General features: G+C 47.2%; 1 protein-coding gene across 1 annotated transcript in view; it reads right to left on the reverse strand.

The window, feature by feature from the left end:
* Nucleotides 1-239: 239 nt before the first annotated feature.
* The window catches only part of LOC119388131 (adipokinetic hormone/corazonin-related peptide receptor variant I), a 126,889-nt gene continuing 104,598 nt past the window's right edge, over nucleotides 240-22,530 (reverse strand). The window contains exons 3-4 of the mRNA XM_049414278.1: nucleotides 6,151-6,467; nucleotides 240-644 (exon numbers count right to left, since the gene is read on the reverse strand). Coding sequence (XP_049270235.1) covers nucleotides 240-644; nucleotides 6,151-6,467 — 722 coding nt within the window. The remainder of the gene's footprint in view (nucleotides 645-6,150; nucleotides 6,468-22,530) is intronic.

Here is a 22,530-nt window from a genome sequence, read left to right on the forward strand (position 1 = left end):
TGAAATCTTTAAACTTAAGTAACACCTAGCCAACAACGTCTAGGCATGCATAATAAATAATGTCACGCTAAAAGAACGCTCCGTTGTTTTCTTGTTTGCCACTTCACACAACACCCGAAGACACCCGAAGATTAAGCAGAATTTATCACATTCTGTTGCTTCTTCCTTTTGATCAGCGGAGAAAAGGTTCGCCCACATATCAGCAGGAAACCTGTTCGAGCAGATAATCACGTAACTATTCACAAGCTGCATGGATCCCTTCGGACTCTATTCTTTCCAACACGGCCACCATGATCACGGCCGATACCACCGTTTTGCAGCACGGTAACAGCACTGTTCCTGTGACACCTGGCGGAGTAGCTCCTCACTTTCCACAAAACAGAACTGTCGCCAGTGTCGCTCGTGACTGAGGCGTAAGTGGCACTCGGAGATGGCTGGCACAACTCCAGCTGGATTTCGCGAACATTGTTGCTGACAGGAGGGGCACACAGCAAGCAGCGTGGCTTGAGACCATCCGGCGCCTCCGCCAGCACCACTTCAGGAATCGTCTTGCGGCAAGTAACTTGGGACAGAGGCATCCGCGTTGACGTATGGCCGTACGCAGTATAGTTCCCTCCCCGTACCTTGCGCAGCCAGCAGCAGACCTGCATAAAATTGTGAAAGAAACTTTCGCTGCGGGGTTTTCTGCAATAGAAGTTATCAAAGCTTCCTAAATTCCGGTAAATACAGCTATTTAGCTTAATTTTGACAGATTCAAGTGACTAACCGTAGCTGTATTTAAGGGTATGTCCACATTTTTAACACTGTGAGAGTGCCTCTTGTTGCTTTCTGTCACGTGTCCTTCCTGCTTGCAGGCTGCCCACGACAGTAGTAAATAGTCTGCATAATGCAAATGCGGCATCTGGTTGCCGCCGGACCTACAAGTTGTAGCTAGCTGAGGATTTAAAAACGGTGAAAAATGACTCTGTGTTCTTGTTATAGTTTCTTCTTCATTTGTTTTTCTAAATGCAACAGCGGAATGAAGGTTGTGTTTCGTACAACACGTAGCGGCTCAAAAACGCATTCTTCAGGTCTAACCGCGCCATTCTACGTACAGCAGGCATCATGCAGTGATAAATACATACGGTGGTCGTCTAAGGTGCTGCTCCAGCAAGGGCAATACACACACTGAATTTTATTGTGTGAAGCTGGCACCAATGTGCCTGCTAATGCGTAGTCACCGCAGAGTTAAGTGTTATTTGTTGCCGGACTTTAATAACAGCACGGAAGAGTCGACAACGCCGCAAAACGCCCTCAACATTGGTGCTCGTCGTTGCGAAGCATACCACGCGCAAAAAAATAAAAAAAGAAGAAGTGTAACGGGAACAAGACGAAGTAATAATATCTGGGGTTTAACGTCCCAAAATTACGATATGATTATGAGAGATGCCGTAGTGGAGGGCTCCGGAAATTTCGACCACCTGGGGTAAGTACACGGGCCTCAGCCATTTTCGCCTCCATCGAAAATGCAGCCGCCGCGCCGGGATTCGATCCCGCGACCTTCGAGTCAGCAGTGGAGCGCCATAACCACTAGACCACCGTGGCGGGGCAACAAGACGAAGTAGAGGAGGCGACAATGCTATACGATATGTATGCGACATTATAGTATAGCAGCAAAGCTACGTGCTATTCTGTCTCGCTACTATATAGCAGCGAGACGGAACAGCTCGTATACCTTTAGAAGCTTAGAAGGACACTATAGTGTCCTTCTAAAGTAACTGTGCTTGCCCTGTGTTTTTTTTTTTTTTGTTCTTTGCCCATGAGACAGTCTCATTACACCGGTAGCTGGGTGAATCAAGTCGTCTTACTCAGTGCATTTACATGGATCTTACACCACGAAACAAGAATCAAGTCAAGCATGATGCTACTGCATGCATCGCTAAGGTGGCTCCAATGAAAGAAAAGGAGTGGAAATTGATGTACAAATCCCCATGATAGCAACTACCACTGCTTCTGCAATTATGGGAAATAAAAGCGATAATATTCGCTATGCTTAAGTTTTCGGATACTCACACAATCTTTCCTTGGCACTGTTTGTGATTTATATGATGAATTAATCGCTTAAATATACCAATTACCCACGTAGAGACCCCAAAGCGCAGTGGTGACGAGTACCTAAAAAAATAACTTTTTATACCGAAAAGACCACACTAAACTTCATAGAGTTTGCAGAGTTTGCAGAGTTTCATTTTCTGCTTGCAAATCCTTTGATCGACCACATAGTTTAAGCAGTATCCTCGCAAAGAAAGGTTTGCGTATGTGTGATTCGGACGTACTGGTCGGTCGATGGAAGTTTAGTAAGCACTGGCAGAGGAAGTCTTCATCCGCATTGTGTAGATAGAGTTCTTGAAAAAAAATTATTGCGTAATGTAAATATAAATAGAGGAGCGCCCCGCTATGTCCCTGTAATCACTTCATGCGTACCCTGTCCTTCCTTTGAGTTCCGCTGAGGTTCTGGATAAATATTGACAGATTTAAGCGCATCAGATTACAGTTGCTGAAGAAAAAAGCACCAGTGCGCAAGCAGAGCTCTTTAACAGTAGAAAACAGCGCTAAAAGACGGGACGAAGAAAGGACACAAACCACGGCGCTGACTAACAACCAAACATGTGGTTGTTAGTCAACACCGTGGTTTGTGTCCTTTCTTCGTCCCGGCTTTTAGCGCTGTTTTCTACTGTTAATCATGAACCAACCATCCCAAATGCGTACCCTACTGCAGCTCTTTAATTTGCAAACACTGCACCGCACTTGCCCTCCCTTCTCCCGTTCCCCCAACATAAAACAAACAGTACGTTCTAACGTACACAGGTATGCCAGCACTTCTTCACGTAAAATAAATGCCTGTTTGTGCAACCCTTCCACTCATTCGAATGTATTCGTTCAATTAATATTCATGATCATTAGGAGAGGAAATATAACCCGCATTGGGCGACAGAATCTGCGGGTTGCTTTATGCCACCAAGCATGGTTACTTAACAAAGGTATTTGATTGTAAAGGGCTATACACGGACGGTAGAGCTTCGAGACACCAACGAACATAATCAGTGCATTTGTATGACCACGTGCTATATCATTCGAAAGTGCACGAACTTATCTAGGGACATTAAGTAACAACGAAACCAAGAATTCGAGGAAAAGGGATCGCTTCCTGCTGACATCATTACGCAGGTCATAGCATGTCGAGAGAGGCTCGTTAAGGTCACCTAGTTGAGCTCAAAGAGTGCACGCGTACTTGAGGCTTCTAAGATTAAAGTTCCTTTATTTGTTTATTGGATACATATCAAAGCCAATTCCACTCCAAGTGAAAGCTGTAGAAACTGCGGAGCATTGATTCGCCTGTGTTTCCTTTGTGCTTATCTTGTGTTTATTTGCTCTTTCCTGCTATTTTCAGTTCTTTGCGTGTGATTATTGGATTTGTTTCACGGTTATCTATTTTCTGTTTTATGATCTCCTTTCTACTTTTTTTCTACTGTTCGATGCTCCGAGCGCGGTACTTCTGACTCCCCACGCTGGCGTTTCGTTGTCGCTTCGCTGGCTGGGACAGAAGAATAAGCCGTTCCACGACGCTGGCGCTCACGGACAAGCGCGCGTAGGCGTTCCAAAGGTGCAGTCTGCTCGGCTTATGTGTACCAAACGTGGGATCTGCGCGAAGCCAAAGCGAGACATGAGACTGCATGGCATCGACGCGAGACGTGAGACGACGACAGGGCGGTCCCTTAGGCTAGTCCACAGTTAAAGGGCCCCTCACCAGGTTTAACAATTCTGAGCTAACGAGCGCAATGCATACACTGGGCATTCACGATCACGTCTGCCAAAATTTGCAGCGCTACGCGCCGCAGAAGTGGATCAAATTTCAAGGTGAACGCTCCTTGCCCTTCCTCTCGCGGGCGCGCGCCCAGAGAATGAGGGGATGACGTACACGAGAAAATGGCCCTACGTAGATGGTAGTGCTGTGACGTCGCTCCTCTACGTAGACGACTGTGCTATGACGTCGCCAACAGTAGCACGTGACACTGCGATAATTAATTGACACGACATGCGTAGCTTGTGTAATTTGTTGCTTGAATAGATTAATAAAACTTGAGAGAAATAATGAGACACACCAAGGAAATGTGTGCGTCTTTTTCGTTTTTTTTTTCCTGAATTGCGGCGAGATGTGGGGCTAATGTACCTCCGTTTCCCATGAGTTCGTGTCCCCGCGGTTAGCGCATCGAGCAGACGCCAGCCCTGGAAACGAAAGTAATCTTCTGGCGCGTTCGAGCACTCATTATGATCATTTATTCTACCGCGTCCAAGTTAACGTTAATGCGGCACTGGCTCATGATACCGCCACTCTCGTGCCCGTACAAATGTCGCAGCTTTCATGCCCGTCCCGCAGAAACAGGCAGTACACCACCACGGCCGCTTTTTTATGTAGCGGCCGTGACACCACAGAGACCGCTGACACAACGCCCACGGCCGCTACACAAAAAGAAAAAAGTAGCAGCCGTGCAACGCCGCTGGATGGATGGATGGATGCTATGAGCGTCCCCTTTATAACGGGGCGGTGACAAGTGTGCCACCAGGCTCGAAAAAAAAAAAAAAGAAAACCTTTACTCTCTTTTTCTTTTTTTTTAGCGTTGGCCTAGTGTCTTTACTTCAATTAAAACTATTTTACTCCAGAAGACAAAAAAAAAACCTTAAGTTTTCAGCTTCGTTCTGTGCCCTTTACGGCAGAATGTCCTTATTTTTTTTTTCCCCATTATTTATTTTTGTCCTTTCTCTCTAGTTTTCTGCCACCAATACTCTAACCGTCTCTTACTTATTTCAATCGCGGGTGTGTTCAGCTTTCCATTGTCTCTAAAACCCAAGGTGTCATGTAGGCTCGTGCCCAAACGTACACCTGGGTGGATGTCTCCACATTCAATCAGAACATGCTCCGCCGTTTCCTGATCTTCCCCGCAGCACGTGCATTGTTCTTCTTCTTTACTGAATCTCGCTTTATAACTACCCGTTCTAAGGCAACCCGATCTCGCTTCAAACAGTAAAGCGCTTCCCATTGAATTGTCGTAAAATGCCTCCCTCCTTATTTCATTTTTGCCCTTCCGGTAGTTACTCAAAGCCGGTTTTTTCTCCATAGCTGTCATCCAGTAAATCCTCTCCGCCTCTCTGACTTTTCGCTTAACGCTCTTTGTTGACATACTGCTTACACTACCAGCCGTATATTTACTAGTGAGCCTCCTAGTTCTTTTTCTCCACTGTGTGTCCACGCTCTTCCTATACAAGTAACGGAACACCTTCTCTGCCCATCTACTCTCCTACATATTCCTTAGCCTTTCTTCGAACCTTATTTTGCTCTGAGCCTCCCTCGCCTCAAAACCTGCCCATCCCATATCGCCCTTTACAGCCTCATTTGTCGTCTTCCCGTGAGCACCCAACGCGAGGCGTCCCACAGTCCTTTGATTTATATCCATTCCCGATTGCACCTCTGCTCTCATGCACACCACTGAGTTCCCAAAAGTAAGCCCCGGAACCATTACACCCTTCCACAGACCTCGAAGCACCTCGTACCTATTGTATCCCCACAATGCTCTGTGCTTGTGGGGATACAATAGGTACGAGGTGCTCGGGCACCTCGTAGGTACACGTGCTCGGGCAACGCCACCTAGATGGCGCTGGCTCGGGCACGTCATGTGCACGTGACCATGCATGCGCATGGCGGAGGGCAGGAAAGGGATTTGGCTTGCGAAGGCTACACGGGTCGAGTGGCAAAGTTTTGAAACTCGCCTCCTCGCATCATGGTTGCGCGCCGCTACAACTTATCGTTTTTCTCGGCTGGTAATGAACCGAATTGAAAAATTCTTGCGGCGTACTGCTCTTCATTCGGCACACAACAATTTCCAGCGTCTCACTAAAATTTGCTATGTGGCCTGGTGAGGGGCTCTCTAAAAAGCTCTGTAAGCAGTTGGACGAGCCCGTCGGCCCGTGATGGCGAGACCATGGTGCAATTGTCCTTCCTTTCAAATAGACGTAGGCATTAAAACTATTGTATGCTTACTACTTACAGAGCTTATCTACCATTCCATAAAAGACGGCGACGGTGGTGATTTCATTAAAGTACTGTGCACACACCTGTGCCAGGATGCGCTTGAAGCTTTTGGTGTAGCTACCGTAGACGAGTGGATTCACACACGAGTTGGACACGGCGAACATGAAGAGCGACGACTGCAGATATCCGTTGACGTGCTCAGCGCCGCTCGGATCTATCTGGTACCACAGCACCATGGTCACGTATGGTGTCCAGCACAGGAAGAAGGCGAGCACGATGATGATGGTCAGCCTCAGCGTGCGGTTGCGAGCGCGGTGCATTTGGCGCATGTCCGACCGCCGCAGCCTCAGGCGTCCGCGCTTGCTGTCTTCCCCATTGTCGGTGGTTGCGCCGTCGTCACCTGCGCGGAGGGGAACGGTTGAAGGTTACACATACCAAAGTCAGACAACCTGTTTAGTGGCGCTAAGTTAGCATTTGGAATACAAAAAAGAAAAGCTAAATATGCCCGGAACGCCTACTTAAGTGTACTGTAGACTGTTGTCCCCATGAAGAGCAAAATACCGATAACGTGCACGTCAAAAGGTTGCCTGTGTACATTGTGTCTTCAAAAAGGGTGTTTCAGCTCCACTAACGTGAAGCCTGTGGATGGGCGAAGCGTGCAGTGTGCGCAGGTGTTTCCCACAGAAAAAATTGGCCGCGTATCTGCGTGCTTCGCTGCAAATGTCGTGTAAAGACGATAGAAGAGGCGCTGTGTGAGATATGGACGCCATCTGGCAATACGTCGGGAAACATGAGTGCTGTGTTGCGTGCTGGTAGTCCCGGCGCAGCAGCAGGCGAAGACCGGCGGTGACTAACGCGACCGGCGGGGACGCCAGCAAGCCCGAAAACGCGGTTTGGCGCGAAGCGCTGAAGCAGAGAAACGTCCGCACTCAACGAGTACTCTCCACGCACTCTTTTATTTACACGTCGCCTGGGTAAAACAGGAACGCCAGAGCGGCGCCCACAACCGGCAGCCTGAAGGCCGCCCACAACGCTGCTTTTTCATTTTTTAAATATTTTTTTTTCACCTTCTTGGCCTTCTCAAAACTAAAGTTTTTCAACACCAACCCATGGCATTCGCACAGTGCAATACAGAACCGAAACCGAAACACAACAATGAGCTCGTGCGAAGGGCACGGAGGAAGGCAAATTTCAGCGCAGTCGCATTTTCAGCTTTGTTGAAACAGCGCTCACTAGACGACGACGAAGTAAAAGAAGGCACAGGACAGGCGCTGCCTGTCCTGTGCCTTCTTTTACTTCGTCGTCGTCTAGTGAGCGCTGTTTAAACAAAGATGAACGCATACCAACTCGCTCAAGCTTCCATTCTTATGCATTTTCAGCGCAGCTTAAGAAACTAGGATCCTTAAAATTACGTATGTATGCATTTTCTATTAAAGGAACACGCCACCTAATACTTACCTAGTGATGTTGCACCTCAGATATGCATGATATTTACTTTTTGATCGACAACGTTCACAAGTATGAACAGCCATACCAGTTCAAGACGGCTGGCCCTTGGGCAAGTGGTTCAACTTTGGCCGAGTGGCTGAATCGAGGGACGTGCCGACAAACAGAAAGACAGACCAAAATAAGATTGTTGTAAGTGTATGTTAGCCCACAGTAGCATGTGTTGAAGACGTCCTGTGGACTTGCACTTCTGTGTAAAAATGTTTCATGTATATAGTGCGCAGACACTTGTATGTGTTACTGTCTTTGATTACAACACTGTACTGAACTGTTAGTAGCGTTCTGTGATGAAATAAACTTTTTCTAAACACAAAATTTCTGCGTTTAAGTTCCCCAAGAAAGACTATCGTCTTTAAAATCACTGCTAATGGGCAATGAGAGAAAGAAGAAAGATTAGACACAGAGAAACGCAGTCCGCTTTTAGTTAGCGCGTACTCGGCGAATCTTTGTTTATTCAACTACGCGCAAGAGAAATCTCCCACCGGCACTACATTACAGGTCATGATCCAGTGCCTATATATACGGGGTGGCTGGTGAATGGTTGTGCAGCGCGAGCAGTCGGTTTTTAAAGACGATAGTCTTTCTTGGGGAACTTAAACGCAGAAATTTCGGTCTGTCTTTCTGTTTGTCGGCACGTACCTCGATTCAACCACTCGGCCAAAGTTGAACCACTTGCCCAAGGGCCAGCCATCGTGAACGGCTGACTAGTTTCATACTTGTGTACATTGTTGATCAAAAAGCAAACATTACGCATATCTGAGGCGCAACATCACTAGGTAAGTATTAGACGGTATGTTCCTTTAACAGAAAATACATAGATACGCAATTTTAAAGACCTTGATGGTATGCGTTTAACGTTGAGACAGTAACGCGTTTATTAAAAGATTGCCACAGCTGAAGCGATCAGCGGTCCAAGCCGAGCAAGCGCGAGCGCCAACAACAACCGTCTTCGTCTTCTTCTTTCGCAGGCGTTCTTGTCTGCGCCCTACCATGTTACAAATCACTCCCCCGCGGAAAAGGAGCCATCCTGGCGACCTAAGGAACAGGTACAACTGGTGGGTCATAAACCTCCTTGGTCATAATCAAGGAGGTTGGTCATAATGCGGCTTCAGTCGATCGACGTGAACAGTCTCGCGGCCGCGACGACGGCGGTCCGTAGATGATTGAACAGGCTCAATCATATAGTTAACTTGGGATGCTTGACGTAGGACGCGGTAGGGGCCTTCGTACTAGGCAGTAGCTTTGTGGAAGGCCAGGAGCGGAGGAGGGAACGCGAAGCCACACCAACGTTCCAGGCGAATACGACTGAGGAGGCAGGTTTTCGTCGTGACGGTCCTTCTGGCCCTACTCGCCCTACAATGTTACAACCCTAGTTTCTTAAGGTGCGCTGAAAATGCGACTGCGCTGAAACTTGTCTTCCTCCGTGCCCTCTGCACAAGCTCATGTTGTGTTTCGGTTTCGGTTCAGTATTGCATTGTACGAATGAAAGGGGCGCCGCTCTGGCATTCCTGTTTTACCCAGGCGACGTGTAAGTAAGAGAGTTTGTGGAGAGTACTCGTTGAGTGCGGACGTTTCTTCTCCTTCGGTGCATCGCGCCAAACAGCGTGTTCGGGCTGGCCGGCGTCCCCACCGGTCGCGGTGGTCACCGCCGGTCTTCGCCTGCCGCTGCGCCGGGACTACCAGCCCGCAACACAGCACTCGTGTTTCCCGACATATTGCCAGATGGCGTCCATATCTCACGCAGCGCCTCTTCTATCGTCTTTAGACGACATTTGCAGCGAAGCACGTAGATACGCGGCCAATTTTTTCAGTCAAGAAACTCACTAGCAGACGCTGCCTGCGTCGGCGTTGTCTCTCGCGGCTGAGGGCGCGTTCTCGTTCCTTGCGAGCTGGCAGTTCAGCGTCCATCGAAGAAATAGCGTTTCCATAGTCAACGCGTGCCATTCGCTCTCTCTCTCGCCACACGGCGAGCGCTGAGGCGGTGGCGCCCTCTCTTGCGTTCAAGCAAATGGACCGACCCGACAGCAGACGACGATGCATTAAACATGCCAACACGCCGAGACGCTAAGGTGCTTCGCCCATAAAAGTAGGAATAACTGTCAATCAATTGACAATAACCAGTGAAACGTTCTGCTCATTGTGCGCATGGACATACCTGCAAGTCTTACTGGCGGAACTGCTATTGCTGATTCTGCAGTTGTTTGAAGCAACGTGACAGAGAAGTAAAAGTCTGATGTCTAAGTATACAGTTATGTTTTTCACAGCAACGCGACGCCTGCATAATGCAGGACGGGTACTTCTGTATACCGCAGATTGTCCTAGAGACATGTAGAGTCACCATTTGTCTGAGTAATTGATTGCATAGGATCACCATTCCTGTATACTACAGCACCCTCACGACCGGCTATCGCGCAGGAACTTTTCACTGCGGGTGCTTCCACTTGGCTTGATGAAAACTCACAGCGTCCGTTACGTCCCTTACGCATTCGCCTAAGATGACTCTTAAGGCTAACCCCCCCCCCCCTCCGAAAGCTTTCGGCACCTAACGTGGTTATGCACTTTTGCCTTGTCTAATTTACTCCAAATTACTTTTTGGTGCACTGCCGTCTCCCCTTTATCTTTTAGGGGCGAAGCTCCTTAAGGCGGCACCCGTTCGTCCCTCGTAGTCGTAGTCGTAGTAGTCGTAGTGCGTAACCAGTCTTACGCTTTGACCTTCAAGGTGGTGCCGGTGGGAGATTTTTCCTGTGCGTTGTTGAACAATAAAAAAATTCGCAGCGTGCGCGTTAACTAAAAGCCGAATTCTTCTGTCTCTCATTCCCCATTAGCAGCCATTGGCATGTTCCAGTAGGAAACGTTAGAAGTAGAAGTGTAAGTGTTAGCTAAAAGCCGACTTCTTCTGTCTCTCATTCCCATTAGCAGCCATTGTTTACCTCCAAGGTAGTGCCTGGTGAGATTTCTCCTGTGCGTGATTAAACAATAAAAATTTTGTTCAAAAAGCCGTTGATTGATGAAATAAACCAATGAAAGACGCCAGATGTTTTCTAAAAGCAAAACGAAAGAACGCCAGATGTTTCTAAAGCAAAACGAAAAGACGCCAGCTGCTTAACGAAAGACGCCAGATGTTTTCTAAAGCAATGGTTTTCTAAACAATGAAAATTCACAGCGTACATGTAAAATTAAAGTGAGCTGCAAGTCGTCATAACTCATCGAATCTTTAGTATAAACGCGCCCGATCTCACGTCGGTGATGATGTACTGGGCAGAATTCACGGAAGATTCACGGTTTACCGGTGAACCTCCGCAGCTTCGCCCACTCATCATCATTCACTCCGTGGATATGCTGTGATTTTTTATTGCCTTTAAACTCGTTGTACCTTCGGGTGGTAGGGGTCCCTCCACTTTATTTTACTTTCTTCTTCACTTGGGAGTCAAAGGCAGCCATGGATTCGAAGCCATTGTAAGCTTCCTGCACATCACGTGGTTCTGCACTGCCTCAGTGATCGGCCCACCATTGACCAAGCGACGATGCCGTGTGGTGAAGTCGCAAATGTTGGCGAGCTGTGACGTCTTCACGCAATGGTCATGATATTTTATATCACTCGTGTTGATGTCGACGCCGGACGGTCAATCTTCGCGTTTGATGAGGCACCTGAGGCTTTCGTTTTACTAAAATTGTCCGGATCCTTGTCTGTATGCTGAGAGCAGTCATTATGCGGGCATTAGAGAACCTGAGGTGCCCTATCATACTCAATGGCCTCTCATTAAGCCTTGCCGAAATACCTTCATACACGTTACAGGTTGCGGGTATGCAGCCAGAAAGCGTTCCTTTCCAATAATTTTCCTTAAATTACGTGTCACGAGACAAGAGCAATGGATCAGCTGAGCACAGCGATTGTTCAGCTTGGTGATTAATCTTGCTAAATCTAGGGTGTTCTGCGAGAAGGACCTAGGCTAGATGGAGGCAAGCGTTGTCTTCGTTTCATTTTGAATCAATCAACAGATCAAAAACGTTTATTTGCAACATAATAGTTGGGGTCAACCCAGGCGAAAAGCGGCGAAAAGCGGCTTGAAGGTGCCTGGGGACACATACACAAGGCAACATACACATGCACTTATAGGCAACATAAACATACATAATGAGCAAGAAAATTTATAGCGTTGTGGAAGCATGCACTTAGCCGCGCATGGCTTGAAACAGAGAAAATGGATGATTCTGAAGACTAATCAGGTTGCTTCTAGGTTGTTTCTACCCCTTACCCATGTGATACAGGTTGTTTATAAGTTGCTTCTAGGTCGTTTATATGCTTTAGCTAGGTGATGCTAGGTTGTTTCTTCGTAGATTCACAGCGCAGCGAGGTTCCAATTAAACCACAGACAGTCACAGACACGACACGGATCTCCGAACTCCAGAGACAAAATCTCCGCTGAAACCAAGCGTTCGCACCTTTCATAGATCCACGGGCACGTCGTCGTGGACCTAGGCCTACCATCACTTAGGGGTCTTCGCGCATACTCCGTTGCCTTTCTCGTTCCCTAGTATTCTCTCGTTGCACGTACTCGGGGTCCTCGACTCGCCGCCGTCGCTCCGCAGCCATTTGTTGGGCTAACTGTTGCCTTCTTCATTTTTAGAGGACCAGTGGTGAGTATTGAAATTTACGCAATTTCTGTGGCACATACCCGTTTATGATGATGATAGTTTTCTCATAGGCCGCACGGCACATACCCGTAGGCCGCACATGTAGCGGCTAGCTTAAACAGCTTGGCTCTTAAAAATGTGCATAGATGCATGCGCATAGATAAACGAAAAAATAGTGCAATAAAAAGTAGTGGCATCGAATTTCAGTGAACATAATGATACTTGCACTTAAACATGTGTGGGTGTAACAGGTCTATTTCATTGAATAACCGCTATAAAAGTAGTAAAAAATGTTTATCTGGCACAATAAAAAAATGTGTTGGGGTAAGAAGTAGTAGCAGCGTTAGTGCAGTTCTGAAATAAAATATTCGCGCAAATCTTTTTTTACAAACGTTGTAAAGATCAATCCTCTGCTTCTTATATTTCTTTTCTATTTGTTTGAGAGATACGGAACATTTAAAGCCAGTAATTGTTTCGCCATAAGGTGTGCGTTATAGTCGGTACCAACCATTTATCGTGGCCTCTAGTTCGAGGATCACTGATGTTTTTCCAACCGGGAGTTACTGTTTAAAAAGATTTTAGTATTTTTATTTGAAAAGAAAAGCGAGCGTACTATTCGGTACAGATAAGTCAAAGGCGTGTTTATCACTTTGTAGCGGAGAAAGAATTCTCTAGCGGGATGAGCGCGCGAAACGTTAGCGACGTATCGTAATTCTTTCTCCTATAGCAAGAACATTCTGCGCGGATTTTTTAGCGCAGTTGTTCCCCATCGCTTTTCACTTATTGACGCACGTTTGCTTCCTCCATCTTTCATCTTACGTCTTCATTCTCACATTAGATAAGCCCATCTCTTTCGAGCGAAAGTGCATTCTAGGAACAAGCATTTCGGAGGAATACCCGCGTCACCCTCTATAATTCACGGAGCATCGCATATGTTCCAGTGACAGGATGGGGTGGCGAGGGAAAATAAGCGTGCAGTTGTGATGCAATCGGGAAGTTCGCAGGCGTGAGAAGGAATCAGCTGGAGTAAGACATGGAACATTGCGGATCGTTGGGGAAGGCCTTCGTCCTGCCATGGACATCCGTGTGATGACCATTACGTCGACGATGATGATGAAGGTGATTACGATGACGATTCGAATGCTTACGTCGAGCGTTGCGGCGAAAGCATAACTTGGTGGGCTTCTAAATATCGGCGCCCGCTGCACGTGTAGCGTTCTTGAATGACAAGGTGTACGTAAGGCTTATTGAAACTGTTTGTTTGATTGATTGATTGATTGATTGATTGATTGATTGATTGATCACTATGTATGGCATAATATTGACCGATCAAGTAAAGCAGCAAGAAAGGCCATTTGTTATGCGAACAGATTCAGCTTATCACTGACGTCATCATTTTTGTCCTCAGCATTAACATTCTTTGCTTGCTTTACTTTAGGAAAACTGGTCCTGAGCTCTATGATGATGACGACTATTTATTTTTTCGTTTTCTGTTTTTATTTTTCAAAGAAAAAAGACAAAAACTGACGCTTTCTATTCACAATGAAATATGACGACCACCGTGGTGCTTTCTGCTTTCTCGGTAACAAATGAAGAGCTGTCATGGTCGCTTTTATTATGCGGGACCTCCTCGCCCCGTATATCTTGGTCGCTTACCCAGACCTCATTATAATGTTTGATAAAATGCATTATTAAACTTCACTCTAATTATCTTTCTTTCACTTTCGCGCACTAATTTTTGCGACTCTTAAAATCAAGAAACTTCCCAAAAGACTCAGTTCAATTTGAGACCAATTAGTGCAGACAGAACGCTTTTCAGCACTTGCGAGAAAGTTTCTACTCTTATTGACTTCTGAGAATAGGTTCCCACATATGCAAATGGGCAAGTTGAATGAGCACTGTGCCATTATTTTGTTTTATTAACTTCGTCTGCACAACTGAGCAAAACGCCTATTTAATCTGAAAAGCAAAGCGTAAAACAGTGACGTTAATGGAACGCGTGAGAATTTTAAGAGCTTGTTTCTTTGTTGATACAAACTTAATGAAAACCAACAGACAATGACGCCAAGGAAGGTATAAGGGCGTTAGTTGTGCTGTTTTAACTGTATCATAGTAATTACGATATTGTTACGGGGAAAAGGAAACGTAAAGAAAGTAAAATGGACTAATGGACAACTTGCAGCCGGCAGCAACCGAACCTCCGACCTTCGGATAACGCGCCCACATCACACCACATCGCTATGGGTCCAACTAGACTGTTCATATCCCTCTCCTTGATTTGAAGAGAGCTTCCACGGTTTCCAGCATGTAATGGAAGATTACAAGAGTGCAATTCAGATTTTAAGGTGATATCCTTAAATGTCTGTATTTCAAGGTCGTGTGAGGTTCAGAAATATGAACGAAAAAGAAGAGAGCGCGCCAGATGCGCGTGTACTTCGTCCACTTCCTCTTTGCGGTGTTCACGTGAGTGAAAGAAAAAAAAGTCACAGTTTCGCAGCAAGGGCGAAGCAATGATCGCGATAGCAAGAAACTAATGTTATACGAATTGAGGCTCGCCTATGGATACTCTCAGTTTGAACAGCGCTCCTGTTGCAAAGGCGGCCGAAGCAGCGAAGGAAACTAGCGTGCTTCAAGTGTCGAGCTGTGACACTTGATAGTTCGCGCTCATCTTCTGTTTGTTCGTTTAGCGGCGTCCCTTGAGCTCGAGTGACTTTGGTACGCTCCGTAACATGAGCGCGGACATCACGGTGAAAGCTCGAAACATCCCTATTCCCCTCACCACGAGAAAACCGCGCGAGCAGACAGCGGAAGAGCAAGGTTCTCTCTGCGCAAATATAAGAAGTGAGCGAGCTCGCCGGCGACTTTTAAATGCGCCCGTCGCGCTCCTAGCGCCATCTCGCTGGTAATGAAGAAACGCTTATAAGCGCCTGCCATCTCTGAGCCCGTTCAGCGGTAAAGGGTGTGTATATAACGCTCGCCGTTAGCTACGTGGAGGATCTGCGTTTCGTGGCGTAGTGGTTAGCGCCACTCGCTGCGGAGCAAGAGGTCCCGGGTTCGATACCGCGCTTCGGAAGCATTTTAAATGCGAAGCATTTCTTAGCGAACCTCTGGCACTTTGCGCGTTTCTTCCTACGCATCTATCTATCTATATATCTAGCCGCCTACGTCTTGGGGCTCTCATGATCGCCTCCTTAACTTCGTGCAGACCAAAATTGGCATGGGAGGGTAACATGATTTGACGAATATGACTGTCGGGTCAAGACATGAATAAAGTGAAAATCCTGTCGCGTACGTCGTCAAACCCTTTCCTCCAGACACGTGTGGCACATACCCGCTTACCACGGGCCGAGGTACATAGGTATGCGCCACAGGTTAGTGACAGTTTATATTAACGCGGTAGCGTTAGAGAGCTCGTGTCGCAGAAATTCCGCTGTCGGCGTCGGCACCGTTGGTTGTGAGCGGAAAATCATCCGTGAGCGAAAAATCGAGAAAGTAGCAAATAAAATAATCGATAAAATCTTCGGCCCCAATGAGGATCGAACCCGGGCCGTTCGCGTGGCAAGCAGGTGTCTTACCACAAAGCCACGATGTTGCTTGCAGCTGCTTCGGACAAAAACACTACATAAATGTCATGTAGTGAAAGGAGTCTCGACGCATTTTGTTCGGCAGGTGTCACGACGAAAACGAGCCCATACGGTAGGCGCATTCGCGAGGCAATCAAACTACGTCGAAAAACGCCGGGATAGTGCAGCCATCACCGCTAAATACACACACGAACTTTCAAACAGCTCTAAAAATGGACAACTATGTCCATCTAGAGGAAAACATATCAAGCCAACGCAGCAAACGCTAGATAATGTGCTGCCATCTGTGAGGCATTGTGAGAAATATGTCTCGACTTTTCATTGCATCCGAGAGGGCCGGCGCGCGGCGTATATCTTGGAGGCCATGCGACTCTTGCTTTAGATCGAAAGCCTGTAAAATTCGCGCGCGCGCGTGCGTGTGTGTGTGTAACAATACACATTAAGAAGTATGCACTTAGTGGTTGAAGTGCGCACTAGGGGCCGGATTTCGCTATCGCGTTCAACTCTTAAAGGCGAAGCTTAAGGGTCCCCCAATTTTTACCCAGGAACGCCGAGAACAGATATTAAATGCGAGAGCGTTAAGGAAAACCGACATCGGCAGCGTTGACCCGACGAATGGAAAGAATGAAAATTTGGATCACATCAGGAATCGAACCCAAGCATTCTGCATGGCAATCAGGTATTCTACCACAGAGCCACGCCAGGCCTATAAACTGGTTTGGAAAAACAGTCTATGCAGGCGTAATGACGGTGCAACGTCAGTTGTGGTTGTGGTGCTGGCTATCTAATTTTACAAGAGAGCAATAAACACTATACATGATACTTCTACGATACAGACGTCATATCAGATTAACGTCTGTGGTTCCAATGGTGGCTCCGCTTTTATGGCAGTCTAATAAACATTACATTTGTATCCCTATGATTCAGCAAGCTATATTCAAGCATTGCTCGACTCCGGAGGAATACATTAACGAAAGTTACGCATGATATTCACATCATCGCACCGTAAAATGCACTTAGTCCGCCAGAACAACGCAGTGTCATCTTCATTTCTTACGAGGCTGGGCGATAGCCTCATGCTGACCGAGGATGATGCCAGATTTACTGACAGCCGCTTTGTAGACTAGGCTACGTAGGCCATATACGCCCAGGTAGTCTAGGAGGACCATGAGGCGAAGCGAAGCCGGAGCACTTGCACGATCGCGTTCCGTTGGCGTTCGTTGGGCATGCTACCGACCTCGCGTCGTGGAAGGGACGCTACGCGCGTCGTATCTTCCATCTAGCCTGGCCGTTAATTCTCACAGGGCGAGCGGGGAACGCGGTCGACAGGCGGGCGAGAGGGGGGCAGCGTAGTGGAGGAGAGAGAAGGGGAGGGGACGCGCATGCGCTCGAGCTCATCGCGGCGTTGCGCAGAAGAGAATTTCGGCATGTCTAGCCCGCGTTTCAGAGGAAGAGGGGAGAGGGGGAGGGGAGAGGGGGAGGGGAGAGGGGGAGGGGACAGGGTGGGTGGAGAGGGTAAGGGGAGAGGGTGAGTGGACATGGGGAATGGTGTGGGGGAGTGGAGAGGAGGTGTGTGGAGAGGGTATGCGCATGCGCAGTAAGGGTGGTCACGCCGCACACCACCACCACCACCACCGGACAGATACTGCCGTTTACTGCCGGCTGCCGGGAGATACGCCGGACAACGGAGACGTGACAAGGTTAGACTAAGAGGAGCTACGCCCCTAAAAAAAATTACGCCACAGTCACCTTCCCACCGCATGCTTCGTCTCACATCGACTCCCATGGTACGTGGGATCTGCCGAATTTTTTTTTCTGAATTATTTTTCTTTGGGGCTTTTATATACATATATAAACATACTTATACGGTGCATGACGGCGGTGACGGCGACGGCAAAATTCAGCCGAGACTGTCCATATAATTGCTATCGCAATAAGAAAGAAAGCACAAAAGCTGTGCATCCACTTCGTCCACTTCGTATTCGCGCCGTTCCTGTGAGTAGCAGCGCAGTAGGGGCGTGAATAAGGGTGTCACGCGTTCCACACCAGTCCTGGCCCTGCCAAGCATGCATGGTCTAGACGGGGGCAGACGCGCGAGTCCCGTACGCTTCTAGTGGGGGCTTGGTCGCATTTGGGTGTTGGTACTCGCTAGGCTGTCGGTTCTTGCGCTACTGTCGCATTTCGAACACACCATTGCAGGGTGCCTATACGTCGCCTTCCTCTTCTTCATCTTGTTCTTCGAGTGCAGGAAAAACGACGTATAAAAATTTAAAAAGAGGAAGCAAGCGAGAAATAGAAAGCGAGAGAGAGAGAGAGAGAGACGTTTATTAGCTGGCCAGTAAGTGAATGTAGAGAAAGAAATGAAAAAAAAAAGATAGGAAGGAAAACAAATAAATAGACATAAAGAGAAAAGACCACAGAAGCCACCGGAAAAGAGAACAAGAAAGAGAGGAGGAAAGAAAGAGAAATCAGAAGAGAAACAAAGAAGGCCGCCCAGCTTTGCACTTCCTTCAGGCTTGGCACCCCTAGCTAAGCTGCCTTAATTTTCTTTTACATCAATGGGTGGCAGCTTTGTCTTCAATTATACGGCTCTCCTGCAAAACGCGCAGTTAATCTAAATTCAGTGCAGCAAATCTTTGCAATTAGCATGCTCTCACAGCATCAAATGCATTAAACATTGTCATGCTGCCCATATCTACACATATGCGCGTGAACGTTGCCGTACTCACACACGCACATACACATTACTGAGGGTACCCTTTGCCCCATCATCACTGCCCATTTTATAAGGTCTAAACGTACATTGGAAATCGCCGCTATGAGCATCCGTTTCCGCAAAAGCCTAGCTTTCCATGAATAGTACTTGAAAAATGAAACGCCAACCCCTCATGGCGCATCAGTTCTACCAAGTCGGTCTATATGACGAAGTAAATGAGAGAGGTCCTCGATCGAGAGGTCTGTTATTGTTAGATACAACCATGTGAATGCAACAGATAATGTATCTAAGGAAAACAATCACTTTCACTGCACATTATCTTGCTTCATTGTATATTGGCGTCATATAGTTGCCACTGCGGTTAAGTTAGTGCCTTCACAATTCCGATTAAAATGTATTGATTCAATTATTTTTAGGGTCTTCGTAATTTTGAAAAAGGTTTCTGTTATACGTAGCACAGAAAATTTTTCTTGGTTCAAGAAGATATAGAACCGCAAATAACCGGAACCAACTTCTGGGCCGTGCTGTGCATCTAAGTATTAACGCACAAAAAGTACAACGGATGGGGAGGTAGATCCCAATGATGCAGCATCAATAAGAGCTAAAAGCCAAGGCCACGGTGGCCTGATATATTCCTGCATCTTAGAAACCCTTATCAGCAAAATAGCCAACGGCTCCCACGCTGATTTAAATGAATCCTCAGAATAACGGGAGTAACGGGTCCTCTAAGGTCGACAGCCGCCTGCCTGGACGGCTTTGGGTATCAAACTGATTGCCGTCTGAGCTAACGCAACAGTTTCGAAAGCGCCGGCAATTTCACCGGTTCTTGTGTCCAGTAGTACACAGAGACCACAACTACAACAAAATGACGTGAACGCGAGCGAAAGATTAATAACGAATAGAAGCGAAAAGAAAGAAAGAGAAATACGTAGCATTGCAAAGTCAGTGAAAAGGAGCCAGGGTATCGGTACAACTTTCTTTTCTGAATTAAACAAAAAAGTACGAAAAGGAACTGAGCATTCTTCTGCTATATAATTCCCGATAATGTTCCACAAATTCCTGATACATTTAGACACATCTTGTGCCGAACGAAACCCGTTACCATTTCCCTCGCCGGGGAAAACAGCGTCATGCGCTCAATAACAGCGTCACAGTAATGATAATGACGTCACAGTTTCTTCATTTTGTTGCCGAGTCAGGTACAAAAAATATAAATAGATAAAATCTTTTGACATCAACAATGAACGAGATACAATAAAAAGAAGGAAGTCCTACTTCCTGTATTTCCTTTTTTAGTTCTCTTTCTCTGGTTTTACATACTTTTTACTCCAGTCATTTCGATTTGAATTAATCTTTTTTTAAAACGAAAATGTTTTAAGCCGGGGTCCACCAAGACTTTAGTGACGTACTTCCGTCACGGATATGACGTTGATAAACTGTGCGCTTACGGATGTTAAAGACATTGTAAGAAAAAGTTCCCCCGCCAGGAATCGAACCTACGAATTCTTGGCTGTGACGATAAGCGCCCGGCGCTATTAGGTCCGAGAAGTTGGGGTGGCGCCTCCTTGCGGGAGGCGTGGATGACATCACGGCACGGACTTTTCGACGCCCGCCGTGACGCGCTGGCATATCATGCGCTTACTTCGTGCGCTGTTCCGCTGTTTATGTTTGTTTTTTGCCTGTGTCAAGCTTCAGATGAATGACGACAACAGCATCGATAATGTTCCTAGTAAAACGACAATAAAGGTATGCATTTTAACACGAAAGTGTTTTATGCCGGGGTCCACCACGGCGCCACTGATGTATTTCCGCCACGGATATGACATTGTAAAATATAAAGACTAAGAAGAAGAAGAAGAATAACTTTTATTGGGGAAAAGGGAAGGGGTCTAGGAGCTAGATGGGTGGGGCCCCATGTCCAAGGCTCCACTGGCTAGTGCCGCCAGCCGGACATAGTCCAGGAGCGCTAGTTGCACCTCCGGGTCCGAGCTAGCGAGGAGTGCCTCCCATTGCTCCAAAGAGTTTTCTATGTGGTACTTATGCTGTAGGCAGTTGAGGTTATTTGGCCTTTTACTGCAACCCCATGAGATATGGTAGAGGGTTGGTGGCGAGTCGCGACACCACGGACAATCGCGCCCACACAACGTCGGAAAAATTTTGTGCAATCGCAACAAATTTGGATAGACCCCCGTTTGAACTCTACGGAGGTCCACTGCGTCTTCCCCTTTAAGAGATTTGTGGGGGACGCCATATTTCTGCCGTGCGCATCGCTGATGAGCAAGAAGCTCTCGCGGAGCCATCCGAGCAGGGTCACTGTCTTCCTCCTCGCGAAGGCCATCGTGTGTAGTGTGGAGTGGTGGTAATTGGGAGGGAGGCTGGTGCTCGAGATGGCAAAGAAAAAACTTGGAGAAAAAAATTACAGCATATCCACGGGTGAATGGTGAAGAGCTTGGGCGAAGCTCCTGAAGCAATCATGTGTACACCGTGAAATGTTCAGTGGTTTCGCCCAGCAGTAATCAAAGCGATACGCCGCTTTGATTATTTTCCTTTTTCAGTTTTTCCTTCTTTTTTTCTTTTATTTTTTATACTTTTTATTTATTTTTACTTTTTCTTTCTTTATTTTTATTTAGTGTTTTTATTTTCTATTTATTTTCGCTTTTATTTTTATTTTTTATTTATTTTTCTATCTCGATGGGACAGCGCCATCTAGTATATCGTCATCCAACTGCAGTTTGCATGCATCTCTATGGGACAGCGCCGTCTATTATACAGTTCGGGAGATACTGCCGCGGTTACGCCTGACATGGGACAAGGTTAGACTAAGAGGAGCTACGCCCCTCAAGTTTCCGTGCCGGGAGTCGAAGTTACGACCCTTCGCTCCGCAGCGCGCGGCGCTAAACAATTAGGCCACAGACGGCATGCTCTTCGCCATGCTAACGGCGAGCTATTTATATACACCATTTACCGGTCGCGGTATTCATAGATCGGTGGTACATTTGCGTGTTTTTGTTATAACTGTCGAGATGGCGCGAAGGGCCCGAAGAGCGCGCTGTAAAGATCGCCGCCCCACGCGTCGCGATGAGTGCGCGCCTCTACAGGGCGTGGTCGCTCGTGCGCGCGGCTATCTCGTGATGGCGGTGGTTTGTACGTCTTGTGCTCTCACCGCAAGATTGCGTTGAGAGCACGAAGACAACTTGGCTCACTGCAGCGGCCGCTATTGCGAAAGGGGCGCGCTGCTCACACAAAAATAAGTTACAACTGTGACAGTTCGCGCTCATCCGGTGTATGTTCTTTCCGTGCGTCCTTTCTGCTTGTGCAGCGCGTTTCAAGTTTCGAGCTGCTTGCCGTTCTTCGCGTGACATTACAATTTTTTGCTATAGCATTCATTCTTTCGCCCTTAGGCGAAAGAATGCCCAACGAACGCTCAACTACGTCTGTGAAGACACGTTTCACTTTCGTGTTATACCGATTCCAATGACAGAGGGATCAGCCATGTTTTTTTTTTCTTTCTTTACAGTCGCCAGCGGTGCCCGCGCTCTGTCGTGCACACTTTGAAAGGGGTGATCAGGTTTGTTGCATCGCGCTGCTAACCTCGGGGATGGGTCTGATCCCCGACCAGAGCAGCCGCATTCCGACGGGTGTGAAAAGCGACATTCATCTGCTTAGATACAGGAGCACGTTAAACAATTCGAGGAGGTCAAAATTAATCTGCAGCGTGCCTCACAATCATGTCGTGGTCTTGACACGCAAGACACCTTATTCCCATTATTAGGTTCCGTTGTTCACGGGCGATTCCTATAAAAAAATATGATGGCTTCGCCTCCACAAGTGTTATTTGCATCGGACGCATCCGCCATCTGCGGACAGCGTTCATGCCGGTGTGCCAAGCCCCGCGCACGATTACGAAAGCGCACGCAGTATTGAGTTTCTCAAAATATCTCGAAAGCGATTGAACGAGAATACCGCCGCAGTTTTGTTTTTCTTGTGTACTCGCTCACTCATCATGTTGTTTAGTTTCATGT

This window comes from Rhipicephalus sanguineus, chromosome 3, assembly GCF_013339695.2.
Source record: "Rhipicephalus sanguineus isolate Rsan-2018 chromosome 3, BIME_Rsan_1.4, whole genome shotgun sequence".
In the NCBI taxonomy this organism is placed as follows: domain Eukaryota; kingdom Metazoa; phylum Arthropoda; class Arachnida; order Ixodida; family Ixodidae; genus Rhipicephalus; species Rhipicephalus sanguineus.